Source organism: Anser anser (genome assembly GCF_964211835.1).
Source record: "Anser anser genome assembly, chromosome: 4".
NCBI lineage: Eukaryota > Metazoa > Chordata > Aves > Anseriformes > Anatidae > Anser > Anser anser.
Window position 1 is genome coordinate 77,151,103 of NC_139724.1, and position 25,586 is coordinate 77,176,688.

Below are 25,586 nucleotides of genomic sequence, written 5' to 3' on the forward strand. Positions count from 1 at the left end.
CAACTTCCAGAAAGGCTGGAGGAGAAAAAGCTGGAGGAGGAGGAGAAAGGAAAGAAGGCATAAATGAAATCAGGCCTCCCAACCCCGGTACCCTTTGGTTTGTTGTTGTTTCTCTTCCACGTCCTCGAGCGTAGAAGTTGCCTCCTCTTCAACTGCTGCTGCTGCAGATGTGCAGCTCAAGCTCGTCCCGCCATGCGGCAGGCTCCCCGTGCCGTGACAGGGAAGTTTTCTGTCTTCTGGGCTTCTGTTGGAGCAAACCTAAAGAAAATGGTGCCGAAGACGATCTGCGAGTGAGTGACCTCGGAGCCTTCTTGCCCAGGTGCGCAGATGCCTCGGAGATGTTTGAGCATCCTGCAAGTCAACGCGTTTGGAGTTGAAAGGAGTCGTTCGGTCTTCAGACCCTTCACAAAGCTGCAAGTGTGATTGCGTGCCACGAAGACCGTCTTCAGAAGCTATCGGGCGTTTCAGGCTCAGGAAGGGAGAAAACGGAGATGATAGGAAGTACCACTTCTTGGCCGTTTGTTACCCAAGAACTCACCTTCTTATCCCTCTTGGTTGGGTTCCTTGCTGGGAGTCCCCCAGCTTTCAATTTCCTCTTCCTCTTCTTCTTCTTTCCTCTCTTTCAGCTTCTTACACTCGAAAAGGAAAGGTTGCCACCAAACGAGGTAGGAAGGAGGCTGGCAGAGACTATTTTATATCACGGTATTTTGAGACATCTCCGGGATGCTCTCAGGACCATATGGGCAGCACACACGTGTCTGCGCTCAGATGCTGCTCAGGGTGACTTTGCAAAGCCTGCGGCACCTCGCATCCGCGCGGCGGCGGCGGTACACAGAGTCACAGGATCACCTAGGTTGGAAGAGACCTCGCCAGATGTGCGGGGCCAGGCTGCCTCGAGCCGTCGTCAGCCGCAGCTCGGAACCCAGGCAGGAGTTTTCGCAGCTCCCGAGTATGCCACATCAACAATTCCCTTCTCTTCAAACAAAATTCAGGGCTCCCAAACAGGAGCACATGTGCTTCCAGGTGGCACTCCTGTCTTCAGATGTTCAAATCTCATTTCTTCCCTGTGCTTGAAACAGAGAATGTGCCAAAGGAAAATAGAAAAAAAAAAAAACTTCACTGCCAATAGGAGCAATTTTGAACTCTTGTATTCCTGCAACTTTTGGGTTGTACTCCAGAAATACTTGGATAAAATCAATCGTTTACTTTTAATGAACTAATCTTCGGACAGTTTGTGCTGACAGACTCTTAGAAGTGTGTTGCAAGCAATAATTACAGTTGTGAAGCTCTTAGGGGCAGATGTGTTACCCAGTTTCCCCACTGGAAAATTGAAAGACGGTGGGCTGAAGGGAAGTTCAGGGGGGAAACGACAGGGCTGTGTCCTGAATCTATTCCCTTTTAGCCTTTATCACTTCTTACTGGAGTGGGCACTTTTAGAAGAACTAGAGGGATGGGTCTGTTCCCTCACCCAGTTGCTCTTGGTTTGTACTCTGGCCACTCACCATGAAATAAATTAATAAATGAAGACAACTGTTTAAAGTCAATGAAAATACGCTTGCTGCTTTCGTGCCTACCAGAGCACCAACAAACCCAAACCAACCATATATTTGTTAACATGAAAATCTCTTCTCTTGCAGGTTGTTGGTCTTCTCTTGCCCAACCAGACGCTGGCATCCACTGTTTTTTGGCAGGTAACGCTTGTCTGCTTCCATGCACTGAATGGGTGGAGAATGTAAGGAAAAGGAAAGCAGCCTCTGACTTTGTTAAGAGGAAAGTGATGTGGCTGGGTATGATCACAGAAGGGTTTGGCAGGTCTGGAGTGGGCTGTAAGCAAAGTGTTGGGTCTGCTTTGTCATGCCCAGCAATTTATGCCATCATAAGGGAGATGTAACTAAGAGTAAGGGGAGGGAGTGTGCACATGAATGAGTTATAACCACAGTAAACACCCCAATTAAGTAATATTTCAGGACTAACTGAAAAAAAAAAGTTATTTTCATTTTTAGTTGCAAATTGGTTTTTATGATCTAGTGTAACTCACAGTAGAGAATTACACAGCTAAGAAGTGTCAAAGCAGAATTAGATCTGCCTAGGATGTCAGAAAGTCTGCACAACTGAGAATATATAGGTACATCCCAGTAACTTATGATTTGGTGTATTTAGCTCTAAGCTTGTATTTCTGGAAGGCAATTTGCCTCCCCTGGCTTTGGGCTTTGAAGGTGGAAAGAGTTGACTTTGGGTAGATCGGCTATCTGGAGATAGCTACTGCAAGGTGTCTTGTAAGCGGCTCAAGTTGGGAGCTCCTGCTCCCCCATCTCTGTGCAGCTGGTCCAAATGCGGTCAGGGGAAGCCTTCAGCTTTAAAAGGAGGGGGGACCCTTTTAAAACTAAATAGATTATTTCCAACACAAAATCAAAACAAGCCCACTTGAGAGGGAGGTCACAGCAGGCCAGCCGGTGAGCGTAGTGTGCCTGAGGCACTGGGTTTATGGATGGGTCTCAACTCTTCTAGCTCATAGCCTGCTGGACCCAGTGTCAAACCAGTTAGTCCCAAATCGGAGTGATATTTTGGAAGTCCTTCCTTGAATTTCGTATTCTTTCTTGCATCAGTAATATCACAAGCATCAAACTCCTGAGCCAGAGAGCATCCATGCTTCCCCTCCACTATTTTCTGCAAGGGTTTCATGTCAAAGTCATTCCCCACATAGCCCCACGCTGACACTGCACAAGGTTTTAGGTGAAGATTATGCCTGTTAGCTTTTAAATTGCTCCATAACACGATCTTGAGATTTGTTTTTAGATCTAGTTGTTTACTTTCGTGAACCAGAGCTTGTGCACGTGCTTCTGTATGGGAGCAGAGCTGGTGAAAACTGCGTGCGTTGGTTTTTCTGCCTCGCTTTGAAGGGCATCACATCAGAATTGGTGCGTGCACAAGCCTTTGAAAAGATGTGGCAAGTCACAGGCAGGCCCAAACGAAGATGTCGCTCCTGTGTTTGTAGATCTTATTTTTGTGAAGTTATATTTATCTCTTTCTCTTTTTGTTTCCTCTTCAGTGGTTGAATCAGAGCCACAATGCATGCGTCAACTATGCAAACCGCAACGCGACAAAGGTGAGGAGACCCAACATATGCAGCGCGTGCTGCACGTTAGCTCTGTTTTGACACGGAAACATAAGTCTTGTCTCTTTGCTGTTAATAGAAACTGCGGAGTAGGCACTGTGACGAATTTATAGATTGCCCATTCTCCTGAATACACTTCCATTTTAAACTTCAGCTGTAAATGGCAGGAGGATCTCAAAAGCACTCGAGGCTCACGAGCGATGCTCAGTGCCTTCGTGCTGAACCAGTATATAGTCTAACTGGTATGAAATGGTTTAATTTGATACGTAAATGAACACGAAGATGATGTCTATTTGGGTGTTTGGATAGCAGAAGGGGCCATGGTCACACTTCTGTGTCGTAAGGACTTCCTACATGTTCCTAGCAGTGCTCCCATGAACGGTGCCGCGGACGTGGTGGTGGCCTTCCTGCTTTCTTCCCATTACTTTAGTGTCAATCATCTCTTGTTGGGATGTGGGACATCAAGACAGAGAGCTAAAATGGAAAGAATCCAACTCATTGAGATAACATTTTGAGGACAAATATTTTATGTGGAGAGTTTGGGGTTCACCGCTAGTGATTAGAATGCCAATTTATTATTCTTTTTTTTTTTTTTTACCATTTGTTATATTTCATTCACATACTTTCTTTTAGCTGCTACTATTATAATTTTCTGATGCCAATTAATTTTCCGTTCCCTTTAACCTTGCTCATGAGGTCAGAATGTTCCTTGGTTTTGCCGCTGCTAGATGACAGACCATGTGTCACCGAACAATATGACAAAACTAAACCTGTCTCTGGTTTAAAACAAATACAGAAAAGATAAAAAAAAAAAGGAGCTTGGTTGTATTTTAATAACCAGAAGTTTGTTTATTGAAAATATGTTTTGTTTTTCTTTCCAAAGCCTTCTCCGACGTCCAAGTTCATCCAGGGCTACTTGGGAGCTGTCATAAGTGCTGTCTCAATAGCAGTGGGTAACGCTTTATATCTGTATCTTTCCCTACTCATAACTGCTCCCTTACAGTAGTACCGCAGTGCCTGTGAGATGTTTCTTTGAATTGCCAAGCATGTTTATATTTTAATTGACATAATTCAGTCCAAATAACAGGAAAATATTTTAACCATAAGATGTCTCTGTCCATGCATGCCCAAACTTTTCAGCAGAAGGAGACTTCTACCAGGGATTGCTTCCAGCATGTCCTGCACTGTGCTCCGCTTGTGTCTCAGCACTGTGGCTTTACTGCTGGGCGACTCAAATTATCCACGTGTGCATTAGGTTCTGGTGAATTAGCCTAGCTCAAGTTAAAATGCCAGCCCCTGAGTGACCCTGAGGCTGCAGAGTGGCAGTGTGAGAGCTGATGTGCTGAGCTTTTGGAGGTGGTCCCCTGGTGGCTCTGCACCTTGGTCTAAAGGAGAGGCAGTGCTCCAAGTGACGTCTTTTACCTGCAGGCAGCGTTCAAGCTGGAGCCTGGTGTTCAAGTCACAGTTAAAGTAATCTGCAATAGAGGCGATTTTAAATGATTAATTTGCTAAAATCTTGGTCTGGTGGCGTAATCGTCAGAATCGCGGTGTGATGCTCCAGGAGCACAAGTTCACATCTTTGGCAGCTAATTCCCAAGGAGGCAGGTGCGTTTTTCAGGAGCAACTTAAACAAGTTCTTTCCTTTGGTGGCTTTTTAAACAAACCTCTGAAATGTATGGTTGTTTTTCCTGCTGGAACATTAAAGATCCTATGGGAAGATTTTTTTTTTCCCCTCTTCTCCAGGCGTTCTTTCCCAAACAGACTGAGCCATGGGAAGGGTCAGCGCTCAGCCTGCTCCCCACCCTGTTTGTAGCCACGTTCCCTAACTCACCCCGAGGAAGAGGCCGCATGGGCTTGTTTAGATTTCTTTACAAGGTGCAGTTCATATAGTCACAGAGCCATAGAGTGGCTTGGGTTGGCTGGAAGGGAGCTCAGAGCCCCCCCCAGCCCCCTGCCATGGGCAGGGCCCCCTGCCCCCAGCCCAGGCTGCCCCCAGCCCCATCCAGCCTGGCCTTGGGCACTGCCAGGGTTGGGGAGTAAAGAATTTCTTCCTTACATATAAATACATATAAATACATACATATAAAACCATTCTCTTTTATTTTAAAACTGTCACCCCTTTTTCTTCTCTAGAGCAGGCTGGGGATCGATAGCAGAATTACGGAGGCAGGAGCTTTCCCAGATACACTTCTTCCCAATAGCTTTCCATATTTCTGGCTTGGCTTTCTCACTGGCTGCCGCTCTGCTCCCCTACTAGAATTAACCCAGCCCCGTGTGCGTTGACCAGCCTTGCGTTGATGTGAGCTCCCACCCTTCGTAACCCCGTGTAGATGCGTGCACACCAGCCCCGTGCTTTTGCAGCTGAAATACCGGGACATCCAGGTCCCCACTGCACCACCCTCAGCGCTTCAGTTAGCAGCAGTTCTCTGTGAGCTGTTCCCTGGCGTAGCACAGGAGAGCGTCGCTATCTCTTCTGGTCCTTACTTCAGAATTTTTTCCACCTTGTGAATTGAGTAAAGCAAAGCGCTCCAGCTTGCCGTGCTGCTGCTGCTCACCACCTGCCTACCAGCCACCAGCAAGCACAGCTGCAGCAGAGGGACGATAACAGATAATTTCCCCTTGTTGGCAATAATGCTCCTCTCCGTTTTGGCAACAGGAGCAGATAGAGGGCAGGAGACAATGGAGAAGTGATGTTGGCAGTTCTGTCACCCCGAGGAGCTGACAGGCTTTGGTAAGGAATCCACTGTGCCGTGGTGGGACAGCCGATGCAGGTTTCTGATATCTCTGGGCCCTCCTGTGCTGCCTGCAGAGGAGCTGAAGCAGCAAGATAGGTTCACATTGCAAAGGGGCTTCTGTGGGACCGCCAGTGGTGGTGGGAGAAACGCCCATTCCCTGAAGCAGTGTGAAAAAAACCAAGAGCTGGGGATAAAAGAAGTCGTTGCAAGCCAGCAGTGACCTGCGGTAACTGCAGGGTGGCTGTCACCACCGGTGACACGCGTGTGGGTGGCTCGTCAGTCTGCCGGTGGTAGGTACCACGCCACGATGGGCACGCCGAGCCGGAGTGCCACGGGGATGCCCTGTGCGTGCAGAGTGTCGGGCACGGTGGCGCAGCAGCTGTTCGGAGCTCTGAGGGGCAGAGGTTTTGTCGTAGGGGGCAGCAGCCCTCCCGACACCTGCTGAGGTGGCCGGGGGGGCAGCAGGGGACAGCAGGTTTTATGGATGCTTCCTGATGTTTGCAGGAGGTCTGCTTCTGTCGGATTAAGCTCTGGCACTTCAGGTGTGCTCGCTATGGACACTTGCAAAGCCGAGGTGAAGCCTGCCCACCCCGCTGTCCCGGTGCAGAGGAGCTGTTAGGGACATGACCGCTGCACGAGCTGCTGCAGAGGAGCCCTGCTGATCCCTATCGCGTACTCAAATCCCCACACAGAGCAGCCTAGAGAAAATCCTGCAGGCAGGGAGTGATTTTTATGCTGTAAATATCTGGATTAATAACCAGCGTCTCCTGAAGCAGTTTTCTTTTTTTTTTTTTTAATGACGATGACAAATAATTTAGCGGTAGCCCCAAGTTTCATTACCCTGGATTCTGAGGCCTCAGCCCTCATTAACTGATCTCTGCTGTCAGTTAGCAACAGATCACCTCCCAGTGTGAGCCTATTAGGACCAGATGACCTGAAAACAAGTGCCACTGCCTCCAGTGGTCTGCTGAGACCCGGTATTAATTAAAGCGAGCCCCTTCCATGTTTGCAGTTGGCAAGCGACGCAGGGAAAAGGCTGGTGGAGCGACAGATCAGTCGAGCTGTGATCGTGCCTCCCGTCGGCTTAACCCTCTGTGGCTTCATCCACAGCGAGGGACAAACGAACGGCTTCCTCACATGGAGGGAAGAGCAGATTTTGGCTTTACGCTTCTCGCAATTAAACTAGAAGCCTCGGCGAATCTTTGCAAATAGCCTGATTATTTTCCCATTTCAGGGAGGAAGGGGGGGGAAGTTGCTGTCACGGAGAAGCAGCACGGACCCAGCTCTAGGTCTGGGTCCCCTGGTTTGCAGTCCTTCGGGATGAGAGTTTAGAGGAATGAATGTGCTTTTTTAAATATTCCTTTCCACTATTTGTCAGTATTTCTTTTTTTCAATATTTTTTTCTCCTTTTTTCCCCATCTACTCCCAACCCAGTTCACGGTTCAGCTTTGGGTAAAGAAAGCTCTGCCAGGGTTGTGTTTCTTCTCCGGTATGGTATCAGCTGAAGCGATCACCTGAAAGGAGGTTAGAGAAGACATCAGGAGGAGTAACCTTAAGATTGGCTGCAGGTAAAGAGGTGGAAGAGCCGATGTAGCAGATTTCCTGCACCTCTGACCCCCTTGCTCTTCACACGTGGCAGTTGCACTCTGCTTTCTGAAGGCACCGCCTCTGCAGACAGCGCTCACCGCTCCTGGCGTCTCAGCGCTGTGCTTTTGGGATGCCCTATGGTTTGTGATTTCTGATTACCCTTAGGTAACCTAGGTCTGTGTTCCTCCTCCTGCGATTTGAGTTTATTTTTATCGTGCTCTCCATAGCCAAGCCTCCCTCCTGCCTTTTGTTTTGATCGTTCCAGATTTACAGCTTTTCTGAACGTGGAGTGGTAATTGTTGTTTTTTGTTTTTTTTAACAATTGAGTGGATTCCTGGGATTAGGCCTTGGTTTCTGATATCTGGCTGCTGTTCCTGATGCACAATTAATACCAGCTGGTTATCCCGAGGAAGGCAAGCAAAGGCAGAGAGTAGTAATAAGAACTGAGAAAGACCAAGAATATTTTAATTTTATTCCCCAAATATTCTAGCGCCAGGAACTATACTAATCAGAGGGTTTGTAATTACACAGAAAATCCTTCCAGCAGGGAGAGACACACACACACGCTCCCTCTCTGCTACTTTTGTCAAGCTTTTAAAAGGTTAAAAAAGCTACTCAATCAAAACCATCTTTATTATTAGTGCTGTTGATAACTTTTTGCATATTTTATGTTTCTTAGCTTCTGATCCAAACTTGATTTGCCCCTGTGTTGCTGATCCTTTTTGCTTCTGCCTCAGCTGTTTGGCATTAGGGCCTTAAAGTCTGACTTCAGCCCGACGTGGTTCTTGCAGCTGCAGTTAAACGCGTGGAAATCAAACCCGATCAGGCCAAGAGCTGTGAGCAGGTGTCACTCGCTGGGGTGTCACTGGTGCTGAGAGCTGCGGGTTGGGGACCAGGAGACCATGGTGGTGAGTCGCTGGGTTTCTCGCTTTCCCGCTGATTTCCATGTCTTGGACATGGAAGGACCGACTCCAAAACCTGCTCCTTCGGATGCTGAAAGCCCTGTGCAGATCCTCCGAGGGGTTTTTCTTCTTTCAGTATTGTTGGACACCTTTCTGATGCCCCCCAGTAAGCAATGTGGTGTTGCTCAGTTTGTTGCCCATCTGTTGTCCACTCCACATGCCCTGGAGGTGCCACGTACATCGCTGTCCTCTCCTGTCCACAGGATGGGCCATGATTAGACCCCAGAAAACCTGGCAGGCAGGCAGAACGTGTCCTATGTATATAGAAGTGTGCAGCTTTACCAGGAAACATCTGCTGGGGCTGCCTAGGTAGGGCAGCCCAGAGATTCCAGGAGGGGCTCAGTTCTCCCCCGATAAAAAGGGAAACACAAGCACGTGTGTGAGCTCGGGTACCTCCAGGCTGGAGGGACAGGGGTTTGCCCCCATGATTTGTGGTATCCTGGAGGAACATGAAGGTATCCTGGAAGAACACAAGGGGAAAAAAAGCAATACTGGTAGCGTAGGGCTTTGTACAAATGGGTTTTAGGACAGCCGATCCTCATGATGTTGGTTTGTGGGTTTGGATGTGCTTTCATCCAGCCAACAGCTGCAGCAGTTGGAGGTGTTGTGTCCCTCCGGCCGCGTGTCACCCCTCGTGTCCCCGCAGTGGCTCAGTAGAAATGTAGTGGACGAGTGCTGCTTGGCTTTGGGCAAAAAACTGATGGCTTAAGCAAACCTGAGGCTGCAAGGAGCTGAGCCAAGGTGGAGGTCTGTCTTTCCAGCCGCTCCTACCTACCTGCCCACTGAAGGCCCGCTCTTGCAGCAAGAAATCCCTCCTCTCCTTGCAGATGTCTTGTAGGTCATCCTGGGGCAACCTTCTCCTGTACAGACGCCTTGGTGATGTTATTTCCAAGAAAATATAACTCGCTTTTTGGAAAAGAAACAGCAGCTTCCTGCAGAGGTGTCTGCACGAGGATGCCCTGCTGTCTGCCCGGGCTGCACGTCTAAATCTGCACAAAAAAAACCAAAACAGAGGTGGTGAATGTGTGGAGCTGCTGTGCACTGCGAGCTCTGAACAGCTTTTGTCACTCCTGCAAATGCGGCTTCTGGGGCCTCTCGTAGTTTCTGTAGGGTTTCTGCGTAGCTTCTGGTTTCTTGAATCGTGGTCATTTGTCCCGGAGATTTCTTATTTAGTTTCACGAGGTTCATGCATTATAATTTGTGCAGGAATCTCAGCTGCAGTCAGAACGGGTTGAGCACAGAGGTTACGCAAAATGTAAATCTGCTAAGTTTATATTTAGCTGTAAAAAAACCACCACCAACCAAAAAAACCCACAACAGTGCAGGAGTCTAATCAGCAAAGCCCAGTTTGTGTCTGAGAGATTAAAGCAGAGTTTGCTTCAAGACAAATGGGCAAAAATGGTATTTTCAAGCCAGGCTGTCTTTTTTTCTGCCCCAGAAGAAGTCAGCATCTTGTAAAATCAAAATGTGCTTTATCTTAGAAACGCCCCTTACAGCCTAAGACATTCTTGCAACCACGTAGGATTTCAGCAGGAAGATTTATTTACCTTCTCCTGAGGAAGCTGAGAGGTGAAGACTGCTCGAGCCTAAGATTATAGCTGTAAAATAATATCAGCATTGTGCTGGTTGTGTCGCAGCCAGCTTTTGGCAATGCCTGGCCTCGCGGTCCTGACTCCCGCGGCTCAGCGAGCAGTGTAGCGGATGCCGTTCGCAGGGGATATGCGTGCTTCAATGTGCAGGTTTAAAAATCTGCCACCAGGGAGTGAAAATAATAAAAAAAATTACATTTAAATACTGCAGCTCTGTCCTTAAAAAAGTAAAGCTATGTGATGCATGAGGACAGGGCATTTATCCAAACCTAGAGGAGAATCTAAGACAGTAATGAGATAAATTAGAGTTAGGCTGGCTCGTTGCACTTGGAAAATTCAAGAGCAGAAAAAAACACAGCATCTTAACTTCGTGTCCTCGTTCAGGGAGGACAGGAGCACCCGCTGGACCTAGGAGGTGCTCAGTCTCCTCTGCACATCGCTGCCTGGGACCATGAGCTCTCACGTAGTGGTCCAGAGCCGTCCACCCTCTCCCTCTCGTGCCGTCGCCGTAGCTGGCCGCTCGCTCTCCCTCCTCCCCACGGCACTGAACTCACACGCACACACACCGTTTTTCACTCTCCTCTCTAGGTGAAGGCGCCCCTGTGGGTTTTTCTAATCCCAGCTCCCTCTTCCCGATAATTGTTTGTGAGCCGCGCGGCGCGGCTGCATTGACAGCCTGCGGCTGTGGTGTGATGCCCGTAATCAGGTTGTGAGCCTCCCACTGCCCGGGGCTGCCACGGGACGGGAGCAGGACCGGGACCCCCTTGGGGACAAAGCTTTATGGGAGCAGTCGGTTGGAGGAGTGGGTGGTAAACTTTGGTGTGCCGCCTAAACTTCTTGAAATGAAGCGATGCGGTCGATACCTGTGCTCAGAAGCTCCCCTTGCTGCACCTCCCCACATGATTCACGGCTACGAGGTCCAGAAGAGATTTTTGCGGTCCTCAGCAGCTCCTACATGTAGCCCATAAGCTGTTGGAGCTGCCGTAGCTGTTCCCCACGGCTCAGCCTTGAGCCTCACACTCCACTGAGGCTGCTTTGATGTGGCGGGGACAAAGACACCTGTAGGATGGGGTGTGCTGGGGGGCCGGTGCCCTTCACCCTGCCTCTGGGCTCAGGGGTTTGTAGCAGCCTCGGGGTCCTCGCCTGCTGCCTTCTTGTTTGCAGGGCCCCCCCCAGCAGGGTGCCCAGCCCCACGTCCCGGCGGCTGCTGAAGCTCCCCCAGGAGGAGCCCCCCAAGCTCTGGGCAGCCTGTGCCAGGGCTCCGGCACCCGCCCGGCCCAGCAGTGCTGCCTGAGGGGCAGGGGGAGCCGCCGGGGCTCCGCGCTGGGCCCGCGGCCTCTGGGCCTGGCCCTGGGCACCGCTGAGCAGAGCCTGGCTCCGGCCTCTCTGTACCCTCTGCACGTTGGTCCCCTCGGCAGCATTTTCTCCCTTGTTTAATCTCACTGGTGTGTCTTTGGCTCCTTTGTTTTCCTCCATGCCTTTTCCTCCTGCCCCACTCGGGCCTACTGAGGCTCAGCTGCGTTGTTTGCTGCTGAACAGGACCCGGATGCATGGAAAACCCCATGTTAAACCAAATTCTGGTCTTGGGCATGGGACTGCCATCCTCCTCTTTTTTCCTCATCATCTGCCACGTCCAGTTTCGCTCATTACCCCTGTTAATCCACTCTTCTGCTCAAACCTCTCCTGTATTCTCACCTCTTTCTCCAAACCGTGCCATTTTCTTCCATTAAAGCATCCAGCTGCGGGGCTGCTGCTCTTAGCCCTTCTGCCGTCATTTTGGGTCTGACCAACGTTACCTCCTTCCCTACTCTTGCTCCTCTCCACGTTCTCTTTCCACCCGGTTCGTTATTGCTTTCCCTTCCCTGTGCTCCTCCATTCTGTTCTCCTTGCCTTGGTAAAGCTCCAGTTGGGAAGCGGCCCAGTTTCCCATCTCTCTGCCTCCATCTTCACCTCTCAGCCCTAATGAATGATTTTTTTCCTTCCTTCTCCTAATGCTCTTTTCTTTAGTTCAGCTGGATGGGGCTCATCAGATCCAATTAGTGCTGTGGTGTTTTAATTCAGCAATCTGGTGATTTGGGGGCTGAAGGATAAGCTTCCTTAGAGCCATTCCCTCCTTCCCCATTGACTCTAAGTCGCTGGGAGCAGCTCGTGCTGTGGTGTTCCCGTTTGCCCAAAAGCTGCTGAAACCTGGGGAAGTCGAACCCCTTAAATCAACAGAGACCTAACCAACGTGGCGAGTGGAGTGTGGAGAGCTGCCCAGCAGCATCCACCTTGTTTGTGGCCTCCTGTTTTATAAATATTGACAAAATTAAGTGAAATAACTTCTTTGCAAGTGAACTTTGCAAGTTGATGTATTTACCACCATGGAACTGGTTTAAGAGCACGGGGGTCGGATCTCTATCAAGTGGCTCGGTAGTTGCCAGCCTTAGGCCTGCAAATCCCATTTCTCAGGCTTCAAAAATATTAATAGTCGTAGAGGGGAAAAAAGGTAATTTTTAGTTAATTTTCAGAATAAAAAGGGATTTTTTTGTTGTTGTTGTGTGGTTTCCATGCTTTTTAAATTCACGTCTTAGGGGGCATGAAGTCAGAACTTTTTAGGACGGGAAGGAAAAGAAAAGGAAAGGGAAATGGTGGGTGATGATTACACACTCAGCAGCACCAGCAGCCTGCAGCCCTGGTTTTGTGGAGCAGGATTTCAGCAGCAATCGTGCTGTAACACAGCCCCAAAACCGAGCTTTCCCCAGCTTGTCGGGATGCTCCATCAACCAAATTGAGCAAAGGCTTTGTTGGAAGAACCCCACAAAGAAAAAATAAGCCATTTAAAAGAGCTGGGTCTGTCCCCTAGTCTAGGCTGCAGCCTGGGAATATCCTGAACCAGTTCTGCACTGAAATCATTATTTAAAATGCATTGTCTTGCCAGAAATTAGACATCGCCAGCGTAGATATCTTCATCCGAGCTCAGTCCCTGGGCTCCTTTCATAGTCAGCAGAGCTGAATGGGCACCGCTGGGGGTGTTTCATGGGAGCACACGTAAATGTCTGTCTTGGGAGGAGAATAAACACCCTGAAAAAGGCACATTTCGCCGGGCTGGGCTGCAAAGTGAGCCCATCTGGAGGCACCACGTCTGCTCTGATGAATCCCACCTGACGCCGTTACGTGTCTGCGCAGCGCCAGCGTGGTGGATCCCGGAGCTGTGACTCAGGCTGTAGGCAGCGTGATGATAATAATCCTCCCGCGGCTGTTTTCTCAGCTCTGGGGATGAATTTTACTCCGTAGTCGGTGTTCTTTGGGCAGCCCCTGGGAATTAAACCCCTTTAGCCCTGCCTGTTGCTGGTGGAGGGCTGGGATCGGGGGGCACCCGCCCGTGGCTGGGCACTGTCCTGGGGGTGCTGCCATCCCCTTGGTGACCTGCAGGAAGGGGACCACGGGTCGGCCAAAATCATTTCAAAACTGTTAAAAACAGAGCCTCGTTAGTCTCCTAAATGTAGTCCTCGTGCTGGGGATTTGGGAGACGGGGTTTCAATCCGCAGCAAGGTTTAATTTCATATTCGCAGCGGGGTGGCTGCTGGAAGTGGAGGAGCTCCCAGGCTCGGCTGCATCTTGTCTGTTTCCAGAGCTGCTGCTCTTCCACTTCCCGTTCGAATCCTTCCATCAAACCTACAAGCAGAGGCTGGAAACCCAACGAAATTTGCGATCTACACAGATTAGCTGTCTCTGGGCTATAAATACCCGAATCCACGGGGCAGCACCAGCGACGCCAGCTGAGAACTGTTGTAGCTTTGCTTTTCCAGGCACGTTTTTTAGGCTGGTGTCTGGAAGCGTTCAGATTCTGCGAGTCCCAGTACTCGGAAAATGTAAGAAAATAGCATTCGGTCAGTTTTGAGTGGGAAGAAGAAGGAGACAAAACCCTTATTCGTGCCGGGAATAAGAAGAAACACCGCGGGGACGCCACTCTCTTGGGATCAGCCGACATGGCAAAGGACAGGAGGAAGGGTTCCCTTTGGGGTCTTGGTGAAGGCCTTGTGGGGTTCTGGAAATGCTCCATGGGTGTTGAAAACCAGGCTGTGCTTATGCGGGGCTTGCCCAGCAGTTGTGCTTCTCCACATCTTCCTCGCAGCCTACAAAGAGACGAGATGCGCTGCGGATGCATGTATAATGTAGCAGCTTGCAAAATATGTTCTCCCATGCTTTGCTTTTTTTTTTTTAAAAAAAAAAAAAAGCCCCCAAATCACTATTTGCTGGCAGGTTTTTGGCTTTGGCTGATTTTTTTTTTTTTGAATTTTGCTGCATTTTTGGCTGAAAACGTTTTGGCCAGGCACTGCGAACAACTTCCATTTTCGGCCGAAAATTCCCACACTTGGGGGCCGTTGGGTTTCGTTTGCATGTTTGTTTTTCGGCTGAGAAAGAATAAATATTGGGGAGGGGGGGAGTGATTTGAAGGCAGAAGCCGTTCCTTGCGAATAGGTTGGTTTAGTTAATGACCCCATTTCTGGGGTTGGTTTAATTAATAACCCCATTTCTGCTGGAAACAAATGCTGGTGGAGGTTCTCCAACTACCGCCGATACCCAACGGCACGGCTGCGAAGGCAGGGAGTCTCCTCCGCACTGCCTGCAGCACGTCTGCCATGCCTTAGATCCCGGCAAAACCGTAGAAATCTGCATTATTCAAGTGCTGGAGGAGGCAACAAAAAAAGGATCTGCGGTTACAATAAGCTGCCTACCATCTCTTGCCTCTTAATAGCTCCGTTATGGCCCAAATGCTTGCGTTGGAGCGGGGTGCAGGGGTTTGTACGGCCCCACAAGGAGGAATGAGTTGTGTTGGAGCACCCACCAGCAGGGATGTTTGGTGTTTTGGGGGTTAGGACCCCCCAGCCCCAGTAATTTTGTGCTAGAAGGGAAAGCCAGCAAGGAGCAGCTGGGAAAATGCTAGTGGAAGGGGTAAAAGTGCAGCGAGGGGCATTCCTGTAAGGGCGTTGCAGTGTTTTGTAGCCTGATTTTTGGCTGGAAATGGCTTCAATTTCATCAAGGGTCGAGCCCAACACAGCAAAAACCCGTGGCACCGGGGATTTAGTCCTCAAAAGGAGCATGGAGAGAGACCCCAGCGTGTCACTGCGAAGGGTGCTGCTGCTGGCTGCAAGCTGTGGCACCTGTCCCGTTCCTGCTAGCTAAATGATGCCCTTTCTCTGTGTGTTTTTTTTTTCTGTTCAAAGGTGGGCCTTAATGTTCTGGTTCAGAGAGCGAACAAGTTTACCCCCGCCACGCGTCTCTTGATCCAGAGGTTTGTGCCATTCCCTGCTGTCGGTAAGAAACCCTGCCTTTTCTCTGTATTCACCTCGCCCTACGCCGACACAAAGCACCGAAACGTCTCCCAGGCTCTTGCCTCTCCGCTGTGTCCCCGTGGGGACGGCCGGGATGCTGCTGAGCCACGGGGCCGCAGGAAAACTCAGCCCAGAGGTGATGCGGCAGCTTGCGAAGCCCCGTCCGGCTGCACTTTCTACTCCCAAGCAGCTGAAATAACCACCATGGGCTTTTTTAAAATTATTTTTCCGATAGAAATGGAGTGAAATGCTCCTGCTCTGAATGCACGGATTTCTAAGAGCTGCTGATTAAAAAACAAAAAAACAAAACAAAAAATAACCTATGTACATGGAGAATTGAGGCTGCTGCGGGCTTGTTAGGGCACAAAATAATGTTCTGTGGTTTGTCAGCAAACTGCTAGTGTCTGGGGACACGGGGGGCACTCAGGCTTTGCTAAATCCAGCGGCTGCAGCATTCAGCAAATTGTGAGTTGGCTTCGTTGTGAAGAAATCTTCAGTGGTGTCAGGGTTATTTTATACCTATACCTATGATTTTTTTCATAAAGACAGTGCAAACACATTTTTGTCCAAGCACGGAGGAAATCAGTTTCCAAAGGTTTTGCTCACAGGTGCGGGTCCCTTTTCAAACTCCTTAATCCAAAACTTCCCTTCGAGCTTTTCCCTTTGCAGTCCAAGTTCTCAGAGCTTCTTCCAAGCGTGACCGAGTCTCCTCCTCTGGTCCTTCTGCTCCTTTTTTTGCACAGAGCCCGTTGCTCTGCCCCTCCTGCCTGCAGTTCCCAGGTTGTTGGGGCTTTTTTTTTTTTTTCCTCTTTTTGTACTAGAAAACCAGCTGCTTGCCCTTCGAGCAGAGCAGGGACAACGGGGATTAGGGTCTCGGTCGCATTTTTGAGCGCTCAGCTTTTACGTAGGGCATCTGTGGATGTTGTTGTTGCTTCCCCGGAGCCTATTTTCAGAGCTTTTCAGCTTCCTTTTGCTTTTTGGAGCCAGGAGGGCACGAGAGTTGAGCACCGGCCCCGAGAGGCTGCTCGGAGGCTGGGTTTGAGTCAGAGAGGCATGCGGGAAGCCTTCGCTGCCGGGCTCTTCTGTTTGTGTCCCAAGGTGTCGGGAGCAGGAGGTTACGCCTGCGTCAGCGTTGATTGAGGGCCCGTAATTAATTTGTTTAGCCTGTAATTAATTCTCTCGTTCTTCTTTTATTTGTGTACTGTCATGCTTCATTATGTGCCAGGACATCAGGAATCCTCCTACTAATTGCTGTTTTGCGGCTCTGAAAGCTGCAAGTCGCTGCTTTGCAGACCTGGACAAACTGTTTAATTAAGAAGCGCCTTCCCCTTGCTTCTGAGCTGCCAGCCCTCAGCAGAAGGGCAGGATTTAACATTTTCTACGCGAAAAGCCGGAAGCTGGTGCTAGCCTCTTGCTCCACCACCGTGCACAGGACTGAGCAAGTTCCCCTCGCATCTTCTTTCCTCCCTCTCCCCATCCCACCGACCCGGGCTGAGACGCTCTCGGCAGCGTGTCCATCTCCTCGGGGCCCTGAAACTGTTGTCTTCACCCAGCAAACCGAGCAGAAATGCTGCCTGCAGGACGTATTTAACGAACCTGCACACGGGGCAGCCCGTGGAGGCGGCCAAAGCTCCGCGTGTGCAGCTGGCTTGGCACAAAAGGGTTGGCACAAAAGGCTCCGTGCTCGGTGTCAGCCACCCCAGCATCATCTCTTCACCGGGAGGGTTTTTGGTGCAGGGGCCAAATCTGCAGGAATTTCACCAGGAAGGGGCGTAGTGGTGGTGTGTTCTGGAGCCTGGCTGCTCCCAGGGCTGAGCAAGAAGGGGCTGGAGCCGTTTTCAGAAGTCTAGGTGGCAAAGGGCATCAAAAAGGATATAAGAGAGCCACGTACCCAAAACCCCAAAAGTTTCTTCCCAGGCCTGCTCCAGAGGAGGTTACCGCTGGTGGAACGATGCCCCTTGGAGGGAAGGGAGGTGAGGAGGGGGACGGTTTTCTTCTCCCAGGAAACATTTCCGTGGTTTGGTTATTTTTTGGTTTTGTTCTGTTGTAAATGGGGTTAAATTTGTGAATTTTGTAAATATGTACATGGGCATATTTACCGTGTGGCGAGCACCCATTTGGTTTAGAAATATGTACAGAGAGAGCTCAGCGGTGGATTGCTTTGTACCCAAATCCAGTTTCAAATAAGTGTTTTCACAAGAGCAGTTTCTGTGCTGTGGTACCATTTTTTTTTCCAAATTCTGAAAATCAAATTGTCTACGCCTGTATTTATGCATTTCCCATTTCCCTTTGCATTTGACGCCTTCAGAAAGCCGAAGTTTACCTGCAGCCTGCGGTATTTCCTGCTTTCCGCGTGTGTTACCAAAACAAACCAGGGGTTGTCTCAAGCAAATATGCTGGAATCAGGTCTTGAGTTTGGGATCTGGCCAAGGAAGCCCCAGTAGGATGCAAAGACTCAGGGACACATTTTGGTGACCGGTGAGCTTCGGGTCTGGAAACCTCACCCCGAGCCTCACAGCCTGTGCAGCACAGAGCATCGCTGCTGGCATGTTTTGGCTGCCAGCTACAAGTCCGGGGCATGGGAGTGTTTAAAAAAAAAGGGAAAAAAGGGACTAAACTTGCTTAAATGAAATGCTTGTTTTGTTTTTTTTTTATCACGGGTTAGCGAGCTGAAGGGCTGGTAGCACAGGGAGTTTGATAGATGGGAAGAGTGGTCCAGTAGTTAGAATATTAAAGAGGGAGACAGAGTGTGCGTGTGTGTATGTTCCTCTTATTCTGGAGTGTAAGGAGCATTTGTCACCACAAATCATCCTTGATTGCAGGGAGCTGCATTCATATAGGGCTCACCCACCCACCACCCGCAAAAAAATTAGACATTTGTTATATGACATGAATTGAGATTAATTAGCGAATATTAACCCGTCAAGCAGCACAGAAACACATTTTTGGAAGCAGCGGTACCGCAGCAACAGTGGGCTTGCAGTAGTTCTGGGTGGAAAAACAAAACGTGGGGGGGGGGGGGGGTAGCTGGAAAATGCCAGTTTTTATCAGAAACAAAAGTTTTGCAGGAATTAGCAGCTCTTCTTTGGAAAAGTTTAAGAATTCCCTGCAGGGACTTGGAGACCTCTGCGGGGACCCCGGAGGAGAGCTGCTCCTGGGGAAGGATGTTTGTGAAGCACAAGCCCCACACGTCGCTCTAGGAGCAGGATTTGGGGTCATTCTGAGAAGGCACCAGTGCAGAAAGCTGGGCAAAGGGAGATTTTTGGGGAAGGGGACCAGATCTGTCCCCACCTGAGCCCCAGGTGCGGGGTTGTGATTTCTCAGCAGCCGGCTCGATGGCACCAAAAGAGGCGGCGATGTCCTTCCACCCCTCCCAGAGAGGAATTATCCCCTTTTTCCGCCAGGTGACTGAACTGCGTCGGCCCTGAGGTGCCCGTTGGGAGTCCTCAGAGCCCGTGCACGGCAGACGGCAGCGCTGGGGGAATCGGGGAGGCCGCAGGGGGAGACAGCCGGTGCCCCCCTGGGAGCATCACTAGGGTTGGGCTGGGCTGCCCTCGCCTCGAGGAGTTACAGCAGCTGAAGTGAGCTTGGCCAGCCCGCACGGGGCTTTCGTCCCTGCTAGAAAAAGCGTCATTAAGCAAACAACCACAGCTCCAGCTCTGCAGAGCATGTCCACAGGGCCACTTTCCCCCTAGAACATGGAAGAAATGCAAATAGTCAGCAGAACCACTCTTAACAGGTTACGTGTCCATGACAGCAACCCAACCGTGTCTCCTTTGGTTCAAAGGAAACTTCTGCCCTCCTGAGGGCTCGGACCTGAGCTGTCCTTCGTAGCTCGGTGGAATCCCTTGCCTTGTATTTCCCTCACACCTGCCAAAATTCATTATTTCAGAAGAGCTTGTCTGCTGGCGTAGTAAGAGGACTCAAACCCAGCTGTGAGATCTGAGGTGAGACGAGGCAGCTGTCAGCCAGCGGTGCCGGCTGGTGGCCCACTGCAAGGACCTGGTTTGGCCTCGTAGGTCAAAACAGGAGGTGTAGAAATGCTGCTATTTCTTTGTGTCAATGTGTTTCTGATGGTGGCAAATAAAAGGAAACGATCTTGATTATTATTCACACTTCAGAATCACATTTCACTCTCAGTACCAGAGTGAGTCCTTGACTTTAAGAAACTTCTTGGCAGGCTGATGAAATCAAAGCTGAAGGGATGTCGTGGAGAACAGAAGCTTGCCATTTGGTATTGACCAGGGCTGCAGTGCTAATCATCATGCTTTTCTCATCCTCAGCTAGTGCCAATATCTGCAATGTTGTCCTGATGAGGCACACGGAGCTGGAAGAAGGAATTGATGTTCTGGACAATAACGGAAACATCGTCGGGTCTTCCAGAATCGCTGCAAAACACGTATGTACCTGTGGTGCACCTGGTGAACGCTTACACGAGCACGTACACAGCTCGCCTTCAGGCTCAGCAGCTCCCACAGCTGATGACCTGAAAGAGCTGGAAATAGATGACCTGTATTTATCATGCATGAAGAATTACGCAGCAGAACTTAATGCCTCTTTGTAGGCACACGTGCAGTAAGGTAGCCACAGAAGTGGGCGTGCTGGTGGACATGAGCATGGCACACCCAGTGCCTGGTGTAATGGTTTGAAAGGGAGCGGGCTGGATCAGGAAGATCCTGGACCACACCGATGCATTCACAGCCTTAGGATTTCTTTGTGGAAACTTGTAAGCAGTTCATGTTGAATAGGAAGCAAAGATAACTTACACCTTTTTCTAAATGAGGAAGACTTCATTTTCGAGCTGAGGAGCTTTTTAACCCTTGCCATGTTAATGCTGCATTAACAACTGCTAACCCAAGCTCTGTGAGGGTAGCCAGATGTTTTTATCCTCGTGCTAACACCTGGTTTGTTTTCCCCTGTAACCTTCTACACTCTGCCATCTGCTTGCAATTATTCCCCTTTCTTCCCTTCTTACATAGTTTTGTCTTCTGAGCATCATCTGATTGTCTGAGGCATGTTGTTTCCAAGTGGGCTTTAATCTGAAATGTAAAGCATGTACAGAAGCACACGCCCAGGCAGAGGAGTTAATAATATAATGCTTGGCATTTCTCTCGCTCCTTCTGTCCAAGGCTCTTAAGGCACTTCATAGACAGCAATTAATGTACAGATTTACAGTCTTCAGCGAGAAATGGGAGATCTCTAATATTGCTCCATATTGATGTTTAACAGGGAGCTTAAAACAATCTGTTGAAGGGCTCAGAGATACTTGTTTGAGCCAGTTTTCCTCACTTAACATTACTGGCTTCAAGACCCTGCTTCCCCTCTCCGTCCTAATGGTCTAGGGGAAGACAGACAACATGGAACAGAAGTATTAAAACTGAAGGTACTGGTTTAAGTGGAGTTTCGGCATCAGACTTCTGAGGACTTCTGCTCAGATGCCATCTTGTCCTGATGCATCTTCCTGAATAGCACAGTGCTGGGTTCTGTAGTGTAAAATTTGGCAGATCCTTGGCGTTACATCTGCGCCTCTCTGAAACCTCCTCCCACTTTAGGAGGACTGAGTGCTCCCAAGCCTGGTCGGATGTGTAAATTTCAGCGTTCCCATCCCAAACCTACGGTAACCTTTGCCTAAGTCTGGCAAAGCCCCACCCATGGGCACAGTGCTTAGGGCATCCCAAGTGGATGCTGCCAAAAGTAGTTGGAAGAGGTAGGTGAGGAAGGCACAGTGATGTTTATACACCTTCCTAGAGCACCGATGATGATGTTTTGGTGATTTATATGTATCACGCTGCCAAGCTGTTCTGTTTGGTGCTTCCTGGTGAATCTTGCTAGGGAGAAAGCACCCATGGAGGGACGACGATAGCTCTGCAGTTGGACATCCTACTGCAAAAAGGAGCCCTGCTTGTTGCAGTGCTTTTCAGTAAACCACTGCAGGTTAAAGTACAGAAATTAGTCTCAGATCAAACACTAAGGTACTTCACTGAAATTGACACTCAGTTAAAGGAGAAAGGATTGAGGCTGCTGCTTAACCTGTGCTGAGATATTTCTCCTCGCGGCATCTGCCAGGCAGCACCAAGATGTTTGTGTGGAAATACGACAGGGTGGCCGAGCACTTTTGGTCACACAAAGTAACATCAAAGAAGCTGTTAGGTGCACGGCCCTGCTCCCTGCATTCCTCTCTCTGTTTATTCCACTGGATTTATAACCACCCATCGTTTGTAGCAACAGAGCAAAAATCAGTTCTGTGCAAAGAGCTGACAGCAAAGTTGAAAATGGGTGTTGATACATCTGTTCACATATGCAACCAAGAAAGGCCAGCCAAACCATTCCCATGCATTGATTGTGCAGCGCAGGTACCTCCTGGGATTTGTTTTAAATGTCTTGGGTCTGTTTGATTGTTTTTCCTTTCCAGGCACTGCTAGAAACGGCCCTGACTAGAGTGGTCCTGCCAATGCCTATACTGGTTCTACCTCCAATTATTATGTCCATACTGGAAAAGTAAGTGGTGGGTACTCCGAAGGGGGGTACTTTTCAAGAGGAAGGGGGGAAAGATCCTCAGTAGGTATTATAATGTGGTATTTCTTAGAATTTGTTCATCAAAGACATTTTTTGGCTTATTCATGTTTTCATGTTCCAGCATTTTTGGCCATTGTAGGCTGGTAAAGTGTTACATTGATGTGGTTATTTTAAATCATCTTTCTGAGCCTCCAGCAGTTTGCATAACTGTGTTTTGTGGGTCAGCGTGAGCCCAAACTCTCTGAATTCAGTGGAAAAGTGTTCAGAAGTTCTCGGTCCTGCGTGCAGCAAACACTGGAGCTGCCACATGGGGTCAGAGGAAAGGTGCTCAGGCAGCGCTGGGGACCAAGTGCTGTGTCCTCGCCACAGTCTGCCCTGGCTGAACTCATTTCTGCTCTCTTGCAATAACCCCTTAGGCATGGCAGGGTAAAAAGACTTCATTTAGTTTGTTTTAAACCCATCTTTGATCAAGCTTCTTCCTTCATCTCACGTTGTGGGGGACTGCAAATACGAGGTTTCTATTCACCGCCATTTCATTCATGACCACAGGACCTCTGCTGGGTTTCTCTCCTTCCTGCCTGTCTCCAGCCCTGGCTAACTCCAGGCTGTGCCCCTGTGCTGCCAAAGCAGACAGGCAGAGCACAAACCATCACAGCTTTCCGCAGAAATTTGCTTTCCATCCCTGTTTAAGACGGAATCTCTCCTGCTAGATGTCGCCACGGAGCACCGGTGCTAGGAGAGTGGGTAGGGTTATTATTTCAGGTCTAACCATCCCTCACATTTCTTACTAACAAAAAACCCCAACGACCTGCCCCGTCCCTTGGATGTTCTCCCCACCTTGCTTCCCAACACGTCTGCTTTTAATTCTGCTCAGAGACGTTTGGAGCCCAGCTGTTGGGTCGTTTGGGGCTCCTCCTCAGGATCTGCCTGCTAACAGCTGCCTGCCCGTCCCATCCCATCCCATGGAGGCTCAGGCAGTGTGAATGGCCCGTGCTGGGGTGGGGATCACCTTGCCTTCCTTTGGAGACTGATTAGTGCATTGAAAGATGGGGGTGCTAAAGGGCTTGCTGCCTTTGTCCGGACAGCCAAGCTGGAAGCACTCTTTAAACAAATTTGTTGATAATGGCTGCTCTAAAGCACTCCACTGACAAAGTAAATAGCAATTAGCACGATTAGGGATTGACCCATAGCTTTGGTTAGCCTTGTGTGCCCTTGTAGAAACACCCCTGGGCAATTTTCTCTCCTTAACGGAAGGCTGGGTCTGCTTCTGTAAATCCTGAGCTTGATTTTTAGCACCCAGATTTTAAAAGATATTTATTGTCTGAACCCCTACAGCACTCAGAGGCTCACACCAGGATCACTTCTTCCCATGACCTGGGTGTGGGGAGAAATATAGCAACAAACGCTGTTTTGGGAACTCTGAAGTGAGTTTTCAGCCCTTGCTGGCCAACACGTTCTGTTTTTTTTTCTCTTTTTTCCTCTTTTTTCCAAGGGACCATGGTGGCTCCCTGCAGCAGGGCACAGTCTTGGTAGCACTTGCTGCCAGCCACTGGCTGGAGGTGGCTGCTGGAGACCCACAAGGACCGGGCGTAGATTCCAGCCCTGATGATTTTGTGCAGTGTTTGATGCCTGATTCCAACCTTTATAATCCCATCAAAACCGCTTTGCCGTTGTCAGCCTAAAGGGCTCCTGTTTTCATCTGTCCACATGCCAGACACTTAAGAAATATTGCGGATTTGTGGTATTCTTGCCGCAGGGCTCTTCCTTGTCGTCTTTCTGTAGCCCTGAGGCTTTGCACCAAGGTGGCTGTGGCTGTTCCTGCTGACTTAGCGCGGTCACTTGTTCCTGTCCGCCTGTGCCTTGGTGACCAGCTCATCCAGGCAGGATCACCCCAGAGGACAAACTTCTATCCCTGCCATTCAGAGGATCTCTGCTATTCCATTTATCATGAACAGACAAAATCTTTATGTGCAAAGCCTCAAAGTTTCATAGAAACCTGGTCAGAGAATGATCTTCTACAACAGGAGACACTGAGGACCATTGTGGACCACAACCTTAAATAAAACTAACAGCAAGACGTGCTTTTGCACTTGGGCATCGTCACCTCCTGCACTGATACCGTGTGGGTTACTCCATGCACCCGTGCTCCAGGCAAGACTTACTGAAACTGAGATTATCTGTCAAGCAAGTGTGGACATACACGAGGTTCTCTTCAAAAAGTCATCGTTTTATCTGATGGATTTCATCCAGGTTTGCAAGAGAATGGTTTCCTTCTCACCACCCCGAATGATATAAGATGTATGGGCACTGATTTTGCCTAAATTCTGCGTAGAGCTTCGTGGCTACAGTTTTATTTCCCTTTATATGTCTTCGGATTCCTGGAAGTCTGAGTGAGAAACAACAGGGATAGGGATTGGGGTGTGGTTTGGCCATGCAGAGGTTGTGGGATGTGAAAGCATCCACCTGGCACGGAAGGCATCCCTTCCCATATCCGAGGGGTTTGCAGTCCAGGTGTTCTCTCAGATCTTCTTAAATAAAGGACACGGACAGAAGTGAAACCTCATGTTGGGAAAAAAATGGAGTATTTGGTGAAAAGTTTAACTTTTTTAATGCAGTAAAACTTTAGTTAGACTTTATATTGGCAGTCACATCCAGGCATGTATTATCAGTTTATTTACAGAAGCCCTTGCGGTGTCCGTAAATGAGAACAACAAGAGTGACCGTGCTGCAGCTGCCTGGGAGTCGCACCACCCCAGGAGCAAGCCGCGTTCTCCCAGCAGCGTTTTTTGAATCCAAACCTGCTCCCTCCTTTGTGTCTCGGCGTTCAGAAAGTTTATTTTAAGTGGCCAGTTCCTGGTCGTCGTCTTTCCACTTGGATCCAGGTCTTTCCTCTCTCTCAGCCATCTCTCCATCTGCATGTTTTAACTCCCCCAGCTGCCTCTCTCGTCTCTTGTGCCATTTTTTTCAGCTCTCTTGGCTTCTCTCATCTCTTTGCCTGCTGTGTATTTTAACTCCCGGGGCCGCCTTCTCTGCTCTCCAAGTAATTCAATGTTACCTCCCACTGCCGAGCGCCGCAGCGCTCCATTCTTTCCCCATGTTTCATGCATTTCCTGCTGCTTGGACGCTCTGTTGAGGCAGCTAACATATAGAATCAATGTTTATTTTGAGACTACATATGCCATGCGGGGAACACGGTGTCAGTTATTTTGTGCAGATGTATTCTCATTTAAGTTTTATAAATAATATCCGTGCTGGCAACTTTAATACGGAAAAATATTGGTTTCATATTGTCTGTAAGATGGAGAAGAGTCATCTGTGGGATCTCAAGTCAGCTGACTTCAGATCAGAAAAGAAAACTTCGTTAGTACCCCTGTGTCACGGAGATGTGAGGACAACTGCATCTAATGCGTTAAGTTGGATTTCGTGCACTTCAAACATTTTTCTTTATTCATACACTTCTGTGAATCCTTTTATGTGATGGAATTTGAGAACCTGCACGGCTTTCTCCCAGAAAGGACCAGTTACAGAGCCATCATCCAAGGCTTCTCCCGTAGTCTTTGTCAGGTTTCTGACTCCTTGCAGAACTGGAGCCCACCACGCAGACGGTCAGTGTGTAGAGCATCCAGATCTGTGTACGTCCAGCCTTGGGTTCCCCTGATCTCTTTGGTGGGAAAACTGAAATTCGGTGTTATTTGGTTCGCGTGCTCTGGACAAGTGATGGACAGGCAGACTGCAGCTCAGCTCACCAGCAATGTCTGCCATGG

At 49.2% G+C, this 25,586-nt stretch overlaps 1 protein-coding gene and 2 long non-coding RNA genes across 6 annotated transcripts in view; 2 read left to right on the top strand and 1 right to left on the bottom strand.

Annotated features, from left to right (window-relative positions):
• SFXN5 (sideroflexin 5) overlaps positions 1-25,586 on the top strand; it is a 95,540-nt gene that overhangs the window by 41,220 nt on the left and 28,734 nt on the right. For 3 of the 4 annotated variants that reach the window (XM_083834144.1, XM_083834145.1, XM_083834146.1), the window contains exons 7-12: positions 1,638-1,691; positions 3,050-3,106; positions 3,999-4,064; positions 15,199-15,289; positions 19,590-19,705; positions 21,719-21,804. In XM_083834144.1, coding sequence (XP_083690270.1) covers positions 1,638-1,691; positions 3,050-3,106; positions 3,999-4,064; positions 15,199-15,289; positions 19,590-19,705; positions 21,719-21,804 — 470 coding nt within the window. The other variant, XM_083834147.1, reaches the window with a different exon arrangement.
• Positions 6,539-7,593, bottom strand: LOC310898748. The gene is made up of 2 exons (XR_014583600.1): positions 7,459-7,593; positions 6,539-7,364 (listed from the first exon to the last, which is right to left on the bottom strand). It is a non-coding gene; the product is annotated as an uncharacterized lncRNA (long non-coding RNA).
• On the top strand, positions 8,238-10,191 carry LOC310898746. Its single transcript, XR_014583598.1, has 2 exons — positions 8,238-8,345; positions 9,227-10,191. It is a non-coding gene; the product is annotated as an uncharacterized lncRNA (long non-coding RNA).